The sequence below is a fragment of the Ovis aries genome, chromosome 1, assembly GCF_016772045.2.
Source record: "Ovis aries strain OAR_USU_Benz2616 breed Rambouillet chromosome 1, ARS-UI_Ramb_v3.0, whole genome shotgun sequence".
NCBI lineage: Eukaryota > Metazoa > Chordata > Mammalia > Artiodactyla > Bovidae > Ovis > Ovis aries.
In genome coordinates, this window is record NC_056054.1 from 189,588,247 (window position 1) to 189,606,978 (window position 18,732).

At 44.7% G+C, this 18,732-nt stretch overlaps 1 protein-coding gene across 19 annotated transcripts in view; it reads left to right on the plus strand.

The window, feature by feature from the left end:
• The window catches only part of KALRN (kalirin RhoGEF kinase), a 699,404-nt gene that overhangs the window by 301,146 nt on the left and 379,526 nt on the right, over positions 1-18,732 (plus strand). For all 19 annotated transcript variants that reach the window (XM_042232347.1, XM_042232379.1, XM_042232348.1 and 16 more), the window contains exons 7-9: positions 2,393-2,584; positions 6,111-6,242; positions 9,368-9,598. In XM_042232347.1, coding sequence (XP_042088281.1) covers positions 2,393-2,584; positions 6,111-6,242; positions 9,368-9,598 — 555 coding nt within the window. The remainder of the gene's footprint in view (positions 1-2,392; positions 2,585-6,110; positions 6,243-9,367; positions 9,599-18,732) is intronic.

The window sequence follows — 18,732 nt, forward strand, 5'->3', positions numbered from 1 at the left end:
CCTCTTCACCATGACCCGCCCGTCTTGGGTGGCCTCAAGGGCATGGCTTAGTTTCATCGAGTTGGACAAGGCTGTGGTCCTAGTGTGATTAGATTGACTAGTTTTCTGTGAAGGCTGTGGTCCTAGTGTGATTAGATTGACTAGTTTTCTGTGAGTATGGTTTCAGTGTGTCTGCCCTCTGATGCCCTCTTGCAACACCTACCATCTTACTTGGGTTTCTCTTACCTTGGATGTGGGGTATCTCTTCACGGCTGCTCCCGCAAAGCCCAGCCACTGCTCCTTACCTTGGACAAGGGGTATCTCCTCACCGCCACCCCTCCTGACCTTGAACGTGGAATAGCTCCTCTAGGCCCTCCTGGAGGTATGATTCCTGGAATCATACCCGTATAAACAATCTGCCCCAAATCCTTGTTTCACCCAACGTCTGCTTTGGGTGAAACCACAGCAGGAAATTTGGGGGAAATTCAGATCCTTAGAAGACAGAACTATTAAACTAAGTGTATGCCCGTCTTCCCCATTTCTTTCCTTCTAATTCAGAGTTGGTCTTTCTTGTCAGTTCTATAAATAGAGTTTAATTTTAAGAAGAATCTTTGTCCTAACTCAGAAAACAGGACCGATAATGATTCCTAAATCTTTGAAGGATATTTATTTCAAATAATAATGGGTAATAATATTTTAGTTCTATTAAGGAAACATGCTACATCAGAAAGGTCTCAGGCCAGTCTAAAGAAAGAAATCACGCATAGACATCAGGATGGATTTGTGCTTAAGTTCTTCACTTAACCCTTTAAACCTTCACAGAGACCTTTTAAATGAAGAGTGACTTTATAAACCTGTCTCAGATTTGGGACAGAATGCTTGAGGTCAGGGACAATGAAGATGAATGGGGATCATGAAGGAAGAGGGAAAAGAAAATAAAGAACCTTCATTAAACTTACCCGCTATTAATGAACTACTGCTGAGCAAATAGAGCCAAGAGAAAATGCCGTTGCCAAAGAATATTTATTATCATATGAGAAGATTTGTAACAAAGAAGAAAGGTATGCCAGCAACCTGCCACCCTAGTCCTTCTTCAGACAGACATTGTGTGAGTCAGAAAAGCTCCTTGCAGGTGCCACAATATTGCTTGATTGTTTTGACACCTCAGACAATTAATAGGAGATAGCAGTTAAAAATAACCATGCTCACTACTGTCTTTGTTTCTGTGGGTTTTCTGTTGTCTTGTTTCTTCCCGGAGAGTTTTCTGCTGGCCTAATAAGGAATGACACACATGGTCATGAATTTTTAATTGGCAATCAAAGATGGGAATAAATGTAAACAAAACACAGGGTGAGAGGAGTCAGCAGGGCCGGGAGAACCTCACAGATGCCTTTTTGAGGTCAGGTGGGGAGATGTTCCTAAATCATATAGGGATAAGAAAGGGCCCCATGGGTCTTATTTTTAGTGTGGATATTGTGGCTTCATGTGCTGTCTTTCCTGGAGGAGGGCATGACAACCTCCTCCAGTATTCTTGCCTGGAGAATCCCCACAGACAGAGGAGCCTGGCAGGGTACAGTTCATGGGGTTGCAAAGTCAGACACGACTGAGCGACTGAGCACAGCACATGCTATCTTTATTTATTCACCTGCTTCCTTGGTGGGGGTAGGAACGGGGGACAGTAAAGTCTTCACTTGGTGGTAGGAAGATGTGTGGTTATCCTGTGACCTGTGTACTTTGCTCTCTGGGCATTGCTGCCCTATTGTAGTAATGCCCTGGGTACAGCCCTCTCCTGAGTTGAGAGAGGTGCCTATTCATCCTCTTGCTTTTCGCTTTGGTCTGAGCCATTGCTTCTAGTGAGAAACTTTTGGAAATACCATGTTGTCCCCATGGCATGACCTCATAAGGTGCTTGTGAGTATTATTAAGGTCGTCCATGTAAAGTGACTGCATTCATGGGTATTAATGTGCCATGTGCCGCTTTAAGTCCCTTCAGTTGTGTCCAACTCTTTGCAACCCTATGGACTATAGCCTGCCAGGCTCCTCTGTCCATGGGATTCTCCAGGCAAGAATACTGGAGTAGGTAGCCATTCCCTTCTCAGAGGATCTCCCCAACCTAGGGATCAAACCTGGGTCTTCTGCATTACAGGCAGATTCTTTAGTGTCTGAACCACAGAAACTGTGTTGGTCCCCAGATGGAAAAGCTCAGTTTCTGTACCTGCCATCTACTGAAATTTTAATATGTAAACAAAGGCCTCCTTTGGGCCCAAAATGGGTATGCTAATATGGCTGATGGAGCCTCTCTCAAACTTTTCAGTTTGGGTAGCCTCCTTCACTATGTACTTCCCCACCCCAGAGTGCTCTGTGGGCGCCCTTTCAGCCTGCCCCACTAAGCACCACTCTCCCTTGCTTCCCAGAATGCCTATGTCAACATCAACCGCATCATGTCTGTGGCTTCCCGCCTCTCAGAGGCTGGCCACTATGCTTCACAGCAAATCAAGCAGATCTCCACGCAGCTAGACCAGGAGTGGAAGAGTTTCGCAGCTGCCCTGGATGAACGCAGCACCATCCTCGCCATGTCTGCTGTGTTCCATCAGAAGGCTGAGCAGGTGAGGCCAGGGGAACTGCTGGAGCTGCTGTTGGTAGGGAGGGGCAGAGACAGGGCAGGCTGGGAGGTTCATACACTGCGGTGTAGAGAGCCCCTCCTCTCTTTTTGAAACACTGAAGACCTTGTTCGGTAGTTGTGAGAAAACCCATGTTCTACCACGGTCATGGCCCCTGTGTACACAGAGAGACATTGATAACTCTTAGTGGCTTTGCTTACATTCAGACAGGAAGGAACCCAGAGCCTGTTTCTGTTCTGCTCACTAGTTTATTGGTGGGTGTGTGTTGACTGCTTAGTTTGCATTCCATGAACACAGACCAAGGAGTGAAACTAAACTGATCATTGAGTTTCATCAGGGAAAAACTAATTTTACATGAAGCATTTGCTGTGGATAATAATAATACAGTGGACAGAAATAATTATTATTTGTTGCCGTTTACTTACTGGCATTGGCCAGTGACATTATTAACCCATTTTATGGAGAGGAGCAGGGAAGCTCAGAGAGATTAAGTGACCTGCCTAAGATCTAGTGGTGTGTAGGAGCTGACTCTAACCAGCTTAGGAAGAGCCAATGGCTAAATTTTCACAAATTTAAAAAATGAACTGGTTGTTAAACATAGCCATTACTTCAAACTGTATAAGTTTAAATATATCATATTAAAAACAAAGGTAATTAGTACTCAAAATTCATCGTTTTCAATTATTTCAATAGGTCTTATTATTTTCTATGTTCTTGAGATTATTTCTAATATTTATGTCTATGGTGGAAAAAGTATACAATTGTGTGCTGCTGATCACCTCCTCCTAGCTCCACATTTGGTGATGTCACACTGGTAGCCTGAAATAGACCACGATAGACATTTTACACCATGGAAATCATCAAGTGTTACAAACCAATGCTTGATCTGTTGTTTTATTGTTTGTATAGAATCTTTAAAAAAAAATGAGAGAAAAAATATTTTAAAATTTAGATTTAGTGTAAAAATGTGCCCTGTGTAGAGCTGTTATGCTGTGAATAGAACACAAAATTAAGGAAATATTCTTCTGATATTCAAAAATATAATTTCATTCAGCAAAAAAGCCACTTAAAATCACTGATGAATGAGTAACATTCTGACATAAGTCTCCAGATGTTTTTCACTTTTGTCTTATACCTTAGCAGAAGTTGAAATACCAACCAGCTTTTGTGCTGTAACTATATAAGTTTGTCATTTACAAATAGAAGCATCTGTGAGAATTAATTTGTTACATGGAATTTATCATAAGCATTCTATATGCTTCTAAATTTACAGTTTCTTCATAAATTATGCATGTGCTACACATCTTTTATAGCAGTAAAATTTATAACATACTGTTGTATACACACATATATATATCCTGGTTATTAAAAGTTTATTAATACACCATTGTGAAAATCAATCTATAGGTGTCTGGGATCAAGTGTGTCTAACATTAAAGAAAACCTCTAAGTTTCTTTCTTTGTATGACATTTGGTTAGCTCATAGGTAATATAGAGTCAGACACAAGGTCATTCCTTAAATCTCTTCCTCTGTTACCCATCTAATATGGAAGTCAGCATGGAATAATTGAAAGAGTCTAGGTTTTGATGCCAGACATATGTAAGTTCTGATCATTAACTCTTAGGCAAGTCACCTCAACATTCTGAGCTTGTTTGCTCATCTCTAATGTGGGGATGATCATAAATCTCACAGCACTGTTATAAGAATTAGAAATGGAACATTAGGTGCTTAGTGTGTTTCTTAAATGGTAAACATTACTACTGTGGCTCTATGTTCAACATACTATCCTGGTATGTTTATATTTCCTCCACCCTGTGTCTGATTCTATCTGAGCCTTTCCCAGAGACTGAAATTCGGTGTTATAAGTTAAGAGCAGCCCTACACATTGAGAGGAATCTAGCCTTTTATAGTAGCAAATATTCACAACTAATCTCCTATTCTCTCTTCAACCCTATTACTTCAAACTTTGTTCAGGATTTCTCCAGATTGGCAGTGGAGATTCAATGCCTCCCTCTCTGTCTCTCTTTCTCTCCTTGAGATGACCATTGTGTGGGGTCTGATATAGGACTCTGGTTAGATTATTACCAAGAAATCCGAAAGGCCTTGAAGAGGTCCTATCCCCATGACTGACATATAACTGTCAAGTTACTTTCGGGTTCCTTGGTAAAATGGTTGTTGATGGAGCAAAGCAGCTTCTGAGATATTAGAAAACACATACAGATTGATACTGGGTGACATGCAGCACTCTTCCAGAATTGTTAGGAGGTGGCTTAATGCAATATAAACATGCAGAATGAAAAATCAGCTGCCACAGCCAACTGGCCAAGGACTGAAAGCTGACGTAATACCAAGAGGAGGACTCAAGCAGTTGTAGAAGCACACACCCGAATTGAAAGTAACTGGAGAAATCAGCTTTTATTTGCTGCTTCCTGACTTGGATTATTTGGATGAGAAGAAATTTTATTTGTATCCATTTTTTTTAATGCAGTTTCTCAAGATCACCAGTCCTTCAGGGAGACTCATAAACCATGCTTCTTTTTAGCTGGAAAACATACACACGTGCACACACCAAACAGTGGATTCAAGGCTATTTTTTCAATGCATTTATTTAGGCAGCTCTTTATTGTCCTCAGATGGGCTGTTCTAGGCAATGAGATAAAAAGGTATTTAGGCAATTAATTTAAATGGAGCTGTGCACTCAGGCAAGAAGAATCACAGACAGAACCATTCCAGACTATTGGGTGAAGAATTATCTGCATTTTAGAGGTGTATTTTCCACCCAATAAATCTGAGTGATTTCAGTTAGCTTACCCTGTGTGCATGGAGACCCATAGTCTTCCACAGTTGTTAATTTTAACTTTTAAATAATTTGATTTCTGTCAAGATCTATATCTATATATCACATCCCCGGAGTCACTCTAGACACAGTGCAGTCTGTCCTTAATCTCCCCTCCCTCTGCCAGCCCCTTGGGTTTTCTGACCCAACGACAGGAATCTTATTGAGTGTTAATCTCCATCCTCTGTAGGAATGGTCTCTCCAAGTTCCCTGGGGTGCCGGATGGGCCTCTATGAGGCGTTCTTTGCTCCTCTTCACAGCTAGATATCCACATTGTAGAGCACGTATGTGTAAATGTCCCATGTTGTTATATGTTGACTCTCATGTGTGAGCATGCACAGGATAAACATCTCTCATGTACACATATAATTTAGTGAGGTGTTTCACACGTGTATTTTATAGTGGATATAGCCCACTGAACATGAAGACAGCTTCCATCCCCAGCAGTTTCGTAGTAGTCATCTTTCTTTGTGTAAACTACACTTTCTAAATAGGTATTGGGGCTGACTTCTTTCCTGAGGTTGGTGTTTATAGAATTAAAGAAAAAACTCCACCTTCTGCAGTGGTCTCTGAAAGCTTCCAGAGGTCCAAATGCTTCTTAAAGGTATCTGTCTGTGCCTGTCACTGCCCGCCCCCAGTGCTCCCACACTGACCTAGCTGGTATCTCCTTCCAGTTCTTGTCGGGAGTGGATGCCTGGTGCAAGATGTGCAGTGAAGGTGGCCTGCCATCTGAGATGCAGGACCTGGAGCTGGCGATCCACCACCACCAGTCTTTGTATGAGCAGGTGACCCAGGCCTACACAGAGGTGAGAACCAAGCAGGACACCCACGGGTCCTGGCTGTGTATGGGCGTGGGTGGCAAGAGCGCCATCCTATGAGCTGTGATATAGCCTGGGTTGGACTAAGAAGAAAAGAGGCCATTTTTCTCCTTTTGGAGACGTCTTTTAAGATCTTTGATCTGTGAATGATGGTCTCCGCCCAGGAAGCAGAAAAAGGCAGCCATCAGCAGGTACCATGTTGGTGTACATGTGTGCACGCACGCACACACCCATGCCCCTGTCTCACCCTGTGTGTGAAGACTGGGCTGTCAGAGGAAGGACTGTAAGAAAGCAAGGCTGTGCTCCTCTGGAGCTGTCTGGGCGGTGAACAGGCCTTGTCACCACTGTTATGAAGCAGCTCATCAAGTAAGTACTAATTTCCTCACTGCCAGGTCCAGAGGACAACTCGCCATGGGGTGGAGATAAGTGTTTGTAGGAGTGAGAAGCTGCTGTGGAAGTGAAAGTCAAACTAAACAGCTCCTCTGCTAGAAAATCGAAGACTGGGAACATGGTACAAGTTAAGGGGGAAACACTTCCTTTTAAAGTAAAAGAAAAGAAGTATATAGGTGCATGTGTGTGAATACACCCAGCCCAGTAAGTTTGTTAACTGATGTGAACTCTGAGGGAGCGGCTGAGGGATGTGAAGAGACCGGCTGATGAGGAAAGCTGGATGAGAAGAGGGAAGGGTCTTCACAACTGGCCCATGGATTTTCTTGGGGGAAAGGTCAGCTAAGGCACTGTTTCTCAAAGTGTGTTCCTGGACCATCTGCCTCAGACTCACTTGAGGTGCTTGTTAAAGGTATAGATTCCTGGGCTCCATCCCAGGCTGAATCAGACTGTCAAGAAGTAGGACCTGGAACCTCTATTTCAATAAATATCAACCCAAGTAAGTTTGGTGCTTGTTGAAGTCAAAGAACTAACTAATTTCAACTGAGTGAAAATAGGAGTTTTTGCCACAGTCAAAATGGAGATTTGAATCCTGGTTCCTTCTCTTACCCGTGTGACCTCAAACAAGTTACTTAACCACCCAAAGCCTCATTTTCTTCCTCTGTGAAATGAAAGTAATAACAACTGCCTATAGTTTTAAGAGTTGTAAAAATAATTTGTGTAATCCACTTGGCCCAGTGCCTGGCAATAATAAGTACTGAAAAGGTAATAGTTTTCATCATTTTAAGAGGCAGAGAGAGGAGAACCAGTGAGCCAAATTTGATCTCACCAGCTCCAATGCACGTAGCCCAAGGCTTTCTCTCAGGACAGAACTGTGCCTCTGCCTGTGGGTCAAGAATCTCTAAATTTACTCTTTATAAAATATAAAAATAGAGCATATAAATGAGGATAATATTATACTCACACACTCATGGACTTTGATTATAGTATATAGAGAGACACGGCATTTCTCTCAATTAATTCTTGGGCCCTAGCACTGTGGGATGGAGATGCTCCCTTCAAGCCCACTTTAGAAGGCAGTGGACTGCCCTGCCTCCTGCACGTGTGGGCTAGGCAGAGGACTGGGACTTGGGTTGACTTGAATTTCAGGACTTGGCCCTCCAACTGGAACCACCCAGCCCTGGACAGACCACAGTGCCCAAAAGCAGCATTGCTCAGAATTCCCTGAAGAGAGCTCTCCCGGGTATGGCCACAGAATGTGTATCTTATTCATGTCTCTGTTATTGATGAGGTACTTCCTCTCTCCCTCTCCTGGCAATTCATTGTAGGAGGGAGCACAGTAGAATGGGGTGGATAGAGTTGGTCATCAAAATGGGTCATTTTCCTCCAGCCAGGCTCGCTCTCCTGTCTCAGCTGCGTTCTCCACCTGAATCATGGGTTCTCCTTTCTTAATCATGCCACAGTCCCCCATGCACTTCTGTGGCTCCATCAACAGGGGAGTAACTGCAGGCTCTGTATTTCTGAACCCCCAGCCAAGCTATTATCAGGATGTGCAGGTAGGGGAGGGGAAGCTGCAAGCCCAGCAAGTAGCTCCCTATTCATCATCGTAAGGCCAGAAGTGGGAGCACACCTCCTCTGCCAAATTTTTGGAAGGAAGAGACTGTCTTAACTCTACGTTAACTTTGACTTCATTGTTAACCAGATTAATTTGGGGTCTTAAAATTCCTATCAATTCCCTAGTCATCACTGTTTTAAATTAGAAAGACACATGTTCCTTGGATACTCTGCCAAGCACTGGAGAGCCACAGGTGTCAATCAGATGATACCACTTTCTAGAAATATTGCCAGGAATCTGGTGAGGATTGACAGGAAATGTCACCCCCACTGGTGAGTTTTGGGGAACCCAGGAGCATGGATGTTGTGTCTACAATCTAAGGGCCGCTCCCTTATTCTGCATGTTCTGAAAAGACAGGGATGTTACCACTTTCAGGATAAAAAAAAGGGGATTGAATACAAGGAGAGTGAAAGAAGGATAAATATAAAAGAAAGAAAATGACAAGGAAATAAAGAAGGCAAGACAGAGAAATGATGATAATAATAAAGATAGAACTTGGTAGCCAGTACTACACACTGGGTTCTGTTCTAAGTACTCTGCTTGTGTTAATTCATTTAATCCTTACCACAACTCTTTGAGCTATGTGCCATTACTATCCCTACCTCACACACAAGGAAGCTGAGGCCCAAAGAGGTTAAGTAACTTGCCTCTAGTCACACACCTAGAAGTTCAGAGCTAGGTAGAGGAAGCTGAGGAAGGAAGAGGCAGAGGGGTTTATGGTGACAACTTATATTCAGGTTTTTTTTTCCCAAAGTGGAGTTCTGTTGCCTAACCTAGTTAGACAGTCAGTCAAGATATTTATCAAGTACCGAGTGTCAGGCACTGTTCTAGGCATGGAAAGAGAGAAACAAGGCAGAGTACTTGCCCTGAAAAAGCTGAAATTCGAAGAGAGACAGTGATTCAGGGCCTTGGAGACGATGGCTGCAGCACCAGCACCTCCCCAGGCTGCAGGCTGAACACTGGGTCAGCTCTGGTGGCACACTCCTCGGTTGTCATGAATCTGGGTGGGAATCTCCGTTCCAACCAGGGGCCCCAGCAGCTTGCCTTGCCTCTCTCTGTGCCTGCACCCCCCTCCCCCTTCTCCCTTGACTTGACCTTTCTCGTCTTACAGGTCAGCCAGGACGGCAAAGCTCTGCTGGATGTGCTGCAGCGGCCCCTGAGTCCCGGGAACTCCGAGTCCCTCACGGCCACAGCCAACTACTCCAAGGCGGTGCACCAGGTGCTGGATGTGGTGCACGAAGTGCTGCACCACCAGCGGCGGCTCGAGAGCATCTGGCAGCACCGCAAGGTGCGGCTCCACCAGCGCCTGCAGCTCTGCGTCTTCCAGCAGGACGTCCAGCAGGTAGCACCCTGCTCCCCCATCCTGGCATCTGTCACAGGCCAGACAGGCATGCCTGAGCCCCTCACCGAGGTCATCAGGCCTGGGGATGCCTGATTCATGGACAGAAGAGGGCAATCCAGCCCCCAGCAGCCCCCACCCCCTCCTATACCTTCCAGACTTGCTCACTGATGCTTCTCACTTAAGCAGCTTTACAAACCTGGCCTGGGGTTGGGAAGGGAGACTCAATCTGAGAAGCAGCAATTCTTTGCCGTCATGACTTTGTTTTATTTGGGGAAAGCTTGGCCGTCCCCCAGGCATGAGCTTTCTGGACAGGTCTGGGGAGGGGGTGTATCTGAGCATTGTCAGGGTTGGACCCCCAGCCAGCTCGCTTCTCAACCAGGGATGCAGGTAGCCAGCTGGAGCTGGGGTGTGGTGGGGTACAGAGCCTTTAGGGGATTCTTTGGCAAGCTTGATTTGGAAACCAGATTTAAAAGATGGGCTGTTGATAATTGTGTGTTCTGTAATTAGAGGTTACTTTTGGCTTAATCTGTTTCTTGCATTATTATAATAGTTGTAGCTTTTATTCTTTACCACAAAGAGTAAAGAAATGGTTATTTTCTAACTATAAAAGGATAGCCTTGCCACAAATACCCTTTTGGATGAAATGACCCGTTCTTTTCTCCTCATACTTCCTTTCTCTGTATCTTTGGGGACCCCTGGGAGCTTTTCTCTGAGGACTAATAGCTGGAGCAGGGGGTGGTTGGGAACTAGAGATGAGAGTTAAGATTTAGTATCATTTCCCTGCTGGTTCACTCCAAGAGGCAAGGGTAGGAGCACTCATGGTCTCAAACTTTTTCTGTGGCCACCTTATAATTTCAGGATTATACACATAAAATAGCATTTCACTCTCCTTCCACACCTCCTGTGATATTGACCAAGTGTAGTCAAAAAGTATATCGAAATATACATGGAAAATTGAAAGCTAACTGGATGTATCTTTGGAGTGTTGGTTCCCCTTACAGCTGTTGTTAGGGAGATCTTACACTGGGTACCCTGAGAAGGAGATAGGTTTGGAGGGAGGGCAGGGCATCCTATCAGGGGCTGTGACACCCTCTGTGTGTTGGGTTACCACCATACGGTCAGTCCCAGGAGTAGACAGGCCTCCAGAAGTGCCCCATATTCTTGGGCTGCCCTAACTCCTTTGCAGCCCCTGCCCCCCAGCTAGGGCAGTGAGGAGTCTTCAGAGGTGACACTTTAGTCTCAGGAGAGATGGGAACTGCTGAGGTGCTGGCCCAGGCTCTGAAACCCTTGTGGGGTTTGTTGGGAATGGAGAAGCAAATGCTTTAGTTGTCTGCTCCTGCCATCTGGAATTGTTCAGATCAGTGTATCAACTCTGAGCACAGGAGACCGCAGCTTTGGTCTGTGAATGAGACAGAGTGAGGTGCCAGCCTCCAGAGGCACACAGAGGGGCCATTACTTTTGGGTGAACTTTGAGTGACTTCTGGAGATTTCTGTACCATGAATTATGCAGCTTCCTTGGTGTGCTCATTGCCTTCCTGCTGTTTTCATGGTTGTTGGATGGGGTTGGATAGATGCTGCAGAGGGGAGGGCTGTGAGGAGGGTGGGGAAAGGCATCCCCATTAGGAGGGCGGCATCTAGACACAGACTCTCTGGAAATAGCGGTTATCAGACTTCTCCGTGGCCACCCTGACATCTACACTACAGCTGGGGGAAGGCATAACAAAGCTACACTGGTGACTGTTCCACATCATGCTCTTAGAAACAGGAGCATTTCTGGAATGCAGACCCTATCAGTTCACCTCTATCAGTGAATCACATGGTTGGCACTCAACAAAAGCAATAAGATTATGAGGTAGAAGTAAAGGGGTCTGGATTTTCCATGAGGACTGAATCCCCCAGGGTGGTTAATTCGATTGTTCTTTTCTGGACATGTGAATGTGACTTCTGAAGACATGATGTCATTCAGCCATTGTCCCACTCACTTGCACCAAATATCTGACACTGGGGCAGATATGCAAAGAAGAATGTGATAAACAAGGGCTACTAATTTGTGATGGGTCTCAGATGCTTCCTGACACCCAGCAACCATCAGCATCTGATCAGTGTCTGAGCTGGTGCTTCAGAGGTCAGTGGACATGATGAACTCAGTGGTTCCAGTGACAAACTCGAATTTTGGTCTCCCAGCGCCAAGCCATGCAGGAGCCTGTCCTAGTTTTCACAATGAGATTGGGACAAGTAGTTTCCTTTCTCTGTGCTCCCACAATTGTATAATTATATTTAATTATATATATATATATATATACATACATATATATGCACACACATACTTCCCAGGTGGCACTGGTGGTAAAGAACCCACCTGCCACTGCAGGGAAAGTAAAAGACTTGAGTTTGATCCCTGGGTTACGAAGGTCCTCTGGAGGAGGGGGCATGGCAACCCACTCCAGTATTCTTGCCTGGAGAATACCATGGACAGAGGAACCTGGTGGGCTACATTCCATAGGGTTGCAGAGTGTCCGACATGACTGAAGCAACTTGGCATGCATGCATGCATCCACATACATAAAAAGTAATTTAACACAAAAGTCAAAGTGCTATTGAAGTTTTATATATTTATCATTTTTTTAATTTTGCATTTTTCTATCTCTTCTTTTCCAGTATCTCCTTGAGAGCAGAAGGCATGACTGCTGCTTCTCTGTGCCCCTTACAACTCTTAGCTGTCTGGCATAAAGCTGGAGTTCTTTTTATATTTGCTGACTTGAGGTGAAATTATCACTGGAGGACCCCAGTTTCTGCTTCTATGACTTGAACACCATCTAACCCTCCTTCCCAGCCCATTCAATAGTTGCCAGTGAGCAGCTGGGGTCTGCATGCAGGAATTGTGAAAGTCTGAAGGGTCCCAGGTATTTACTTACAGCCCCAGGCAGAGGACTCAGGACATAACATTAGTGCTACAAAGCATCTTGGTGCCCATCAGCTATTCAGCAAGTGTGGGCCTGGGCAGGGAGCCCAGCACTGCACTAGGTTCTGGCAAGATGTCTGCTTAGATAGAAAGGCAACAAAAGATACACACTTGAAAATAGAAAGTTCCATGCTACCTGAGCATGCGAGGCAGGTGCATAGCAATCAATTATTAATGCGAGAGGCCGAGGTGCAAGAAGTCAGAGTTGGTGTCTTGAAAGAGGAGAGAATTGCTTAACCATATAGTCTGGATCCAAGACTCCTGAGCACATGTGGGGTTGAAAGAAGTTTACTCTACAGCCTAAGTGGGAAGCTTGTGAGTGAGCATCAATGGCTGGGGCAATATAGCACTGTGGATGAAAAGCATGGGCTCTGGAGCCAGACAGCCTGAGTGTAAATCCTGCTCTGACAAGTCTTGGCCATGGGATCTTGGGCAAGTGACTTCACTCCTGGTGCTTCAGGTTCCTCACCCCTAAAATAGGAAATATCACATACCTATCTTTTTGGACTGAATGAGATACGAGCACAGTGCCTGTCTAGCATGTAGTAGATCCTCCAGCAGGATTGCCTGGGTTTAGTCATGTCTTCTCTGAGTAGTACTTAGGTGTCCCCTGATGCTTGCACTGTTGGGAACTCCCAGCCTGATTCCTTTGTTTCTACAATAGCTACTGCTTCGTGAATATGTTGAGTTTCATTTCATTCAGTGATAAAAATCTCAGAACTGCTAGGGACTGGAAGAGCACCCAGTCAGAAATTGAATCCCAGAGATGTAAAGCAACTTGGTCATAACCACACAGCTAGTTAATGGTAGTTCCAGGACCAGAACCTAAGTCTTCTGGCTCCCAGTCCAGGTATCCTACAGAAGTCACATGAGAAAGGAGCCTGGAAGACAGAGAAGGAGAACAGAAGACAGACAGGAGTGATACATACAACCTAACAGAGAGAGAGGAAAGAGAGAGAGAGAGAGAGACACACACACACACACACTCACTCACTCACTCACTCACTCACTTTTCTGGGGGATGGTCTTTCCCAAGCAGGATTACCTTGTCCAAAGCGTGGGGTAAAGCAGAGAGGTTGAAATCAAGATAGACACCAGTGAAAACAAGATTTCATTTAAACATTATGTAGCCAGAATTGGCCTGACACATTATCTCTGTGCTAGCTCTTCTTTGGGTCCCAATAGGAGGTGTCCTTTTACCATTCTCTTCCCCTCTGGGCTTGGAGGCAGTGAAAATGAGTCTCTGAGGATCAGACTGGAACTTGGGTTCATTAAGATGCAGAAATGCATGGACAGGGCACAGCTGCCCTAGTATTGCTAGTGGAATGATTTTCAGTGCTATTGGTTTTCCAGTGTAGAGTAGAACAGTACTAAAAGCGAAAGTGTCGGTCCTCAGTTGTGTCCAACTCTGCAACCCCATGGACTGTAGCCTGCCAGGCTCCTCTGTCCATGGGATTTCCCAGGCAAGAATACTGGAGTGAGTTGCCATGCCCTACTAAGCAGTAGCCGAAAGAGCATTTCACAATATCAGCCAACTTATCTTTCCACCATGGGCTCCTTCCGAGCCCAGATAGACCTAACTTTGTTGAGAAGAACAAGGAGTAGCTAGTCTTGATCTTTCTGATAGATGCAAATTCCATTCTGTTTTTTCATAGCCAGAGCAACTGTCATGAATATCTCTGTAAGCTGTCTTATTCTACCTCCTTTTCTTCTTCTCCTTGCCTGTGGTGCAAGAATAAATTGGTAAAGTATTTTGAAACACCTGTGTGCAAGGCCCTGTGCTAGGAGCTGGGGGTCCCTGGCCTGAGAGAAGACATATGTACCTGAGAATGTATCAATGGCATGTGTCTATCTGGGTTTAGGGCCAGAGAAGCAAGACAACAATGGGCTGGTGGAGTCAGAGCAGAAAAATTTCCCATGGTTGGAATGTCATTTGCACTGGTCCTTGGAGCTCAGGCAGAGGATCTGGGGATGGTATTCCTGGGGATAGCCAGGAAGCGGAGAGCTAAGAGTTATAGCCAGTGGACAGGGAAGAGGAAATCTAACTGGGTGCGTGCTCTTGGCAGTGATAGCAGGAGGTCAGGCTGGAAGGGTTAGGAGTGGTCTGGGGGGGACATGACCTGTCTGAGGTTCCAGTGCCCTCCCTTAAGAACAATGTGTTTTGCTTTTAAGTGGTCCAAAAGTGAGCTTAGGGAGGGGCAGTGATGACAGAATTTTCTGGCTCAGTGACTCCATTCTGAATGAATGCATTAATATTAAAATCCATAGTTCTGTACTACAAAGGAATCTCACCTGTTTCTCTCAGTTTTTACTGAAGCTTCATATGGAAAGCTATAGCTTTTACTGTGTCAGTTTTTGCCTGCCAAACAGTGTGTAAAAAGGATTTGATGGTAATTTTTTCAAACTCCAGATAGTCGATCTTTTACTAGCTGTAGTGACTAAAGCCCCTTAATCATACTAAACCAGTTTGGGCATTGTATAATCCAATTAACAGCTTTGCATAATAAAAGGTGAGCACTTTAGGTCACAAATTGCATGCTTAGGGAAAAATGACTGGAATGATGATGGGTCTAGAAATGAACTCTTCTTATAAAAAGGAAGGATTAAAGCATCTGAGAAGGAAAATGCTCACCCATGGCATACATAGTCCCAGGTAGATGGGGAAACACACACAGCAGGAATCATTCTCAAAAATCTGAAATGCCAACTGGTGGTAGTTGGTGGGTATGTCAGGGAGGAGATTCCAGCCCTGAGATTTTTTTTTTCCTGAGATTAAATGTGTCTATAAACGTTTTATTATTCATAGCTCATGATTCATCTTTATGAGCAATTGCGTATCTAATCACTTCCCTTATCTTATTTAATCTTCCAACACTATAAAGCAGGTAATAGTTTGGTCTTCATCTTACTGATAAGGAAATTGAGGCTTAGAAAGGTTAAGTAAACTTGTACAAGGTCACATAGCTAGTGGCAGAGGAAGGATTTAAACCCACTTTCACCAAATTTCTAAGTTCATGCTCTTAACCTCTCTGCTGTGCCCTGGGCACTATGCTAGATGATGGGAATGCAGAGAGACACAGCCCCTGCCCTTGAGGGGTTTATAAGTTAGTGCTGGAATGTCATTGCTCAAAGGGCCCAGATAGATTATTTGGTCCCAAAGGATGAGACTTGCCCAAGGTTGCATAACTGCTGACAGATGAGATTCATTCCCAAACTGCCTGTCCAGTAAGACTCACACAGGCAATCACACTCACACTCAAACGCTCTTTCCCACCTGCTCCATTATTATAAAATGGCCTGCTATGGTTATTTATCTCTAACACAATGCCCCTAAAACAAGCCCTACCCATTCTCACTTATTTTTCACAACCGTAATTACATTACCTCATCATTGTTGGTGGTTTTCTTTGTTGGTGGTTTTGAGTATCTTGAATAATTTCCATTTGCCCATGGTAGTATTTAGCAGTATTAAAACTCTCAATTAAATTTTGATGGTGATAATCCAGTCATTCAAATATGTTCAAGTAGACAACAGATGATTCTTTGGGCAGGGTGGGTGTCCAGAAAGTGAGCAGGTTTGGGCTTGGCTGAACTGGGGGTAGAGAGGGGAGAAACAGAGGGCTCCACCAGTCAGCGTTGCTTTCTGATTGGAGTGGGGATGAGGAAGCTTTCTCATCTGACTCTTTGGTGTCACTGATCTTAGAGGGACACTATCCCTCTCCCTGTGGGAGGAGGCTGGTACCAAAGGATATGTTCAGTCTTCTCCATGTACTCTCCAGCTAGAATTAGCAGGGCTGGGGAGTGGGCCTTGGAGGCCTGCCTCTGATGTGCTCAGACCCCCCTGCCTGGAATTTCATGGACCCTTAGTACCCCTTACACTCTACACCTCTCCCACCTTCCTCTCTGCCCTGCTTTCCACCTTCTGTTCCCTTCCCTGTCATGGTCTTCTCCTTTGGTGCTTACTCTGATTTTCTGTTCTGACTGAACAGTGGTCATTCTGTGATGAACACCTTCCGAGGAAGGATTTGGGTCCCTCCCTCTGGCAGGCGTGGGGAGCTGGTGGGTCCTGAGAAGCAGTGAGAAGAAGTCCCTCCCCAAAAGTTACTGAGCCTCGGGGCTTTCTTGAGCTACTGTAATTTTAAACACCTTTAATGCCCTCAGTTCCCCTTTTATTGTTAACAAGTGACTAAACAACATTCAAAAAAACCAAGATCATGACATCTAGTTCTATCACTTCATGACAAATATGTGGGGAAAAGGTGGAAACAGTGGCAGATTTTATTTTCCTGGGCTCCAAAATCACTGTGGATGGGCAGTAACTGCCGCCATGAAATTAAGACGCTTGCTCCTTGGAAGAAAAGCTATGACAAACCTAGACAGCTTATTAAAAAACAGAGATATCACTTTACCGACAAAGGTCCATATAGTCAATGCTACGGTTTTTCCAGTAGTCATGTACAGGTGTGAGAGTTGGACCATAAAGAAAGCTCTGTGTGTGTGTGTGTTAGTCACTCAGTCGTGTCCGACTCTCTGTGACTCCACGGACTGCAGCCTGCCAGGCTCCTCTGTCTGTGGAATTCTCCAGGTAAGAATACTGGAGTGGATTGCCATTTCCTTCTCCAAGAGAAGGCTGAGTGCTGAAGAATTGATGCTTTTGAATTGTGGTACTGGAGAAGACTCTTCAGAGTCCCTTGGACAGCAAGGAGATCAAACCAGACAATCCTAAAGGGAATCAATCCTAAATATTCATTGGGAGGACTGATGCTGAAGCTGAAGCTCCAGTATTTTGGCCATCTGATGTGCACAGATGACTCATTGGAAAAGTCCCTGATGCTGGGAATGATTGAGAGCAGAAGGAGAAGGGGGTGACAGAGGATGAGATGGCTGGATGGCATCACCGACTCAGCATGAATTTGAGCAAATTCTGGGAAATATCAAAGGAAGGGAAGCCTGGCATGCTGCAATTCATGGGGTTGCAAAGTGTCAGACAGGACTTAGTAACTGAACAACAAGGCAGCCACCATCCAAGGACATTTCTGATAAACATGTACTCAGCGTGTCCTTGACCTCAACGTGCTGTGTCTGGAGCTTTGAATACCAGGCTAAAGGATAAAAGATTCCACTGTAACTAGTGGAGAGCTAGAAAAGATTCTGACCAGAGAAAACATGTTATCAGAGTGAAGGGTAGAGGTAATTTTGTGCCAGCAGAGGACTGAGTCGGGGTGGGAAGATGGTGGGATCACAGTCATTGACCTAAGTGATGGGAACAAGGGTGGATATGAGAGTATTTATGAAAAAGCATCACTGAAAATTGCTGTCCATTTTGTTATAGAAAGCAAAGGAAGTGTCAGGTATGAATATGGAACTGTATTTTTCCAAGTGTGGTTCTTGGACAAGTTAAAGAACCCAACTCAGGTCCACTTGTCCAACATGGAGCAAAGCCAATGAACTGACACTGCCTAGAGAAGGAAAGAAAGTACAGTGTTTACTGCAGGGTGACCAGCAAGGACAACAGGAAGCTGGTGCTCAAAAGACCTGAGCTCCTTAAATAGTTTTCAGGGAAGGGTTTTTAAAGGCAACATTGGGAGTACACACACAGGGTATGTGATCAGTTCATGGACATTCTTCTGATTGTTTGGTGGTGAGGTAACAGGGTGATGTTTCGAGAATCTTAATTATCAACCTTCTATTTCCATCCAGTCTGGGATCTACTGCTTGTGGTCAGCATGTAATCACCACCCTCCACTGGATGGGGGGTGGGGGTCTTAGTTTCTGCAGAACAACTCAAAGATATGCACCAGATTGTTATCGGTATCCCTTCAGGAGGAACAGGAGTCCTGTGTTCTAACCATTAACTACATGAGCCTCCTCTTTGAAACTTGAGGAAGGCCAAACAAGAACTGGGGACATGGAGAGGCTTTTTGTACCTGAAAGGGCCTCGAAGATCCTACTTGTTTCAGTTCGCCCTTTTCTTTGATGTTCCTCAATCCTGAGAGGAACAGGGGTGGGATAATAAAAGGAATACAGTTTTGGATAGAGAAGTTAAAAACTTGGTTTAGGAGGGGACTTGCCAGGGTTTCAGATCTCTGGCATTAAGATCATCTGGGCAGAGTTGGGGCTTGTTAAAAACAGATTATCTGGTCCTCTTCCACACTATTTAGCTCAGAATCTG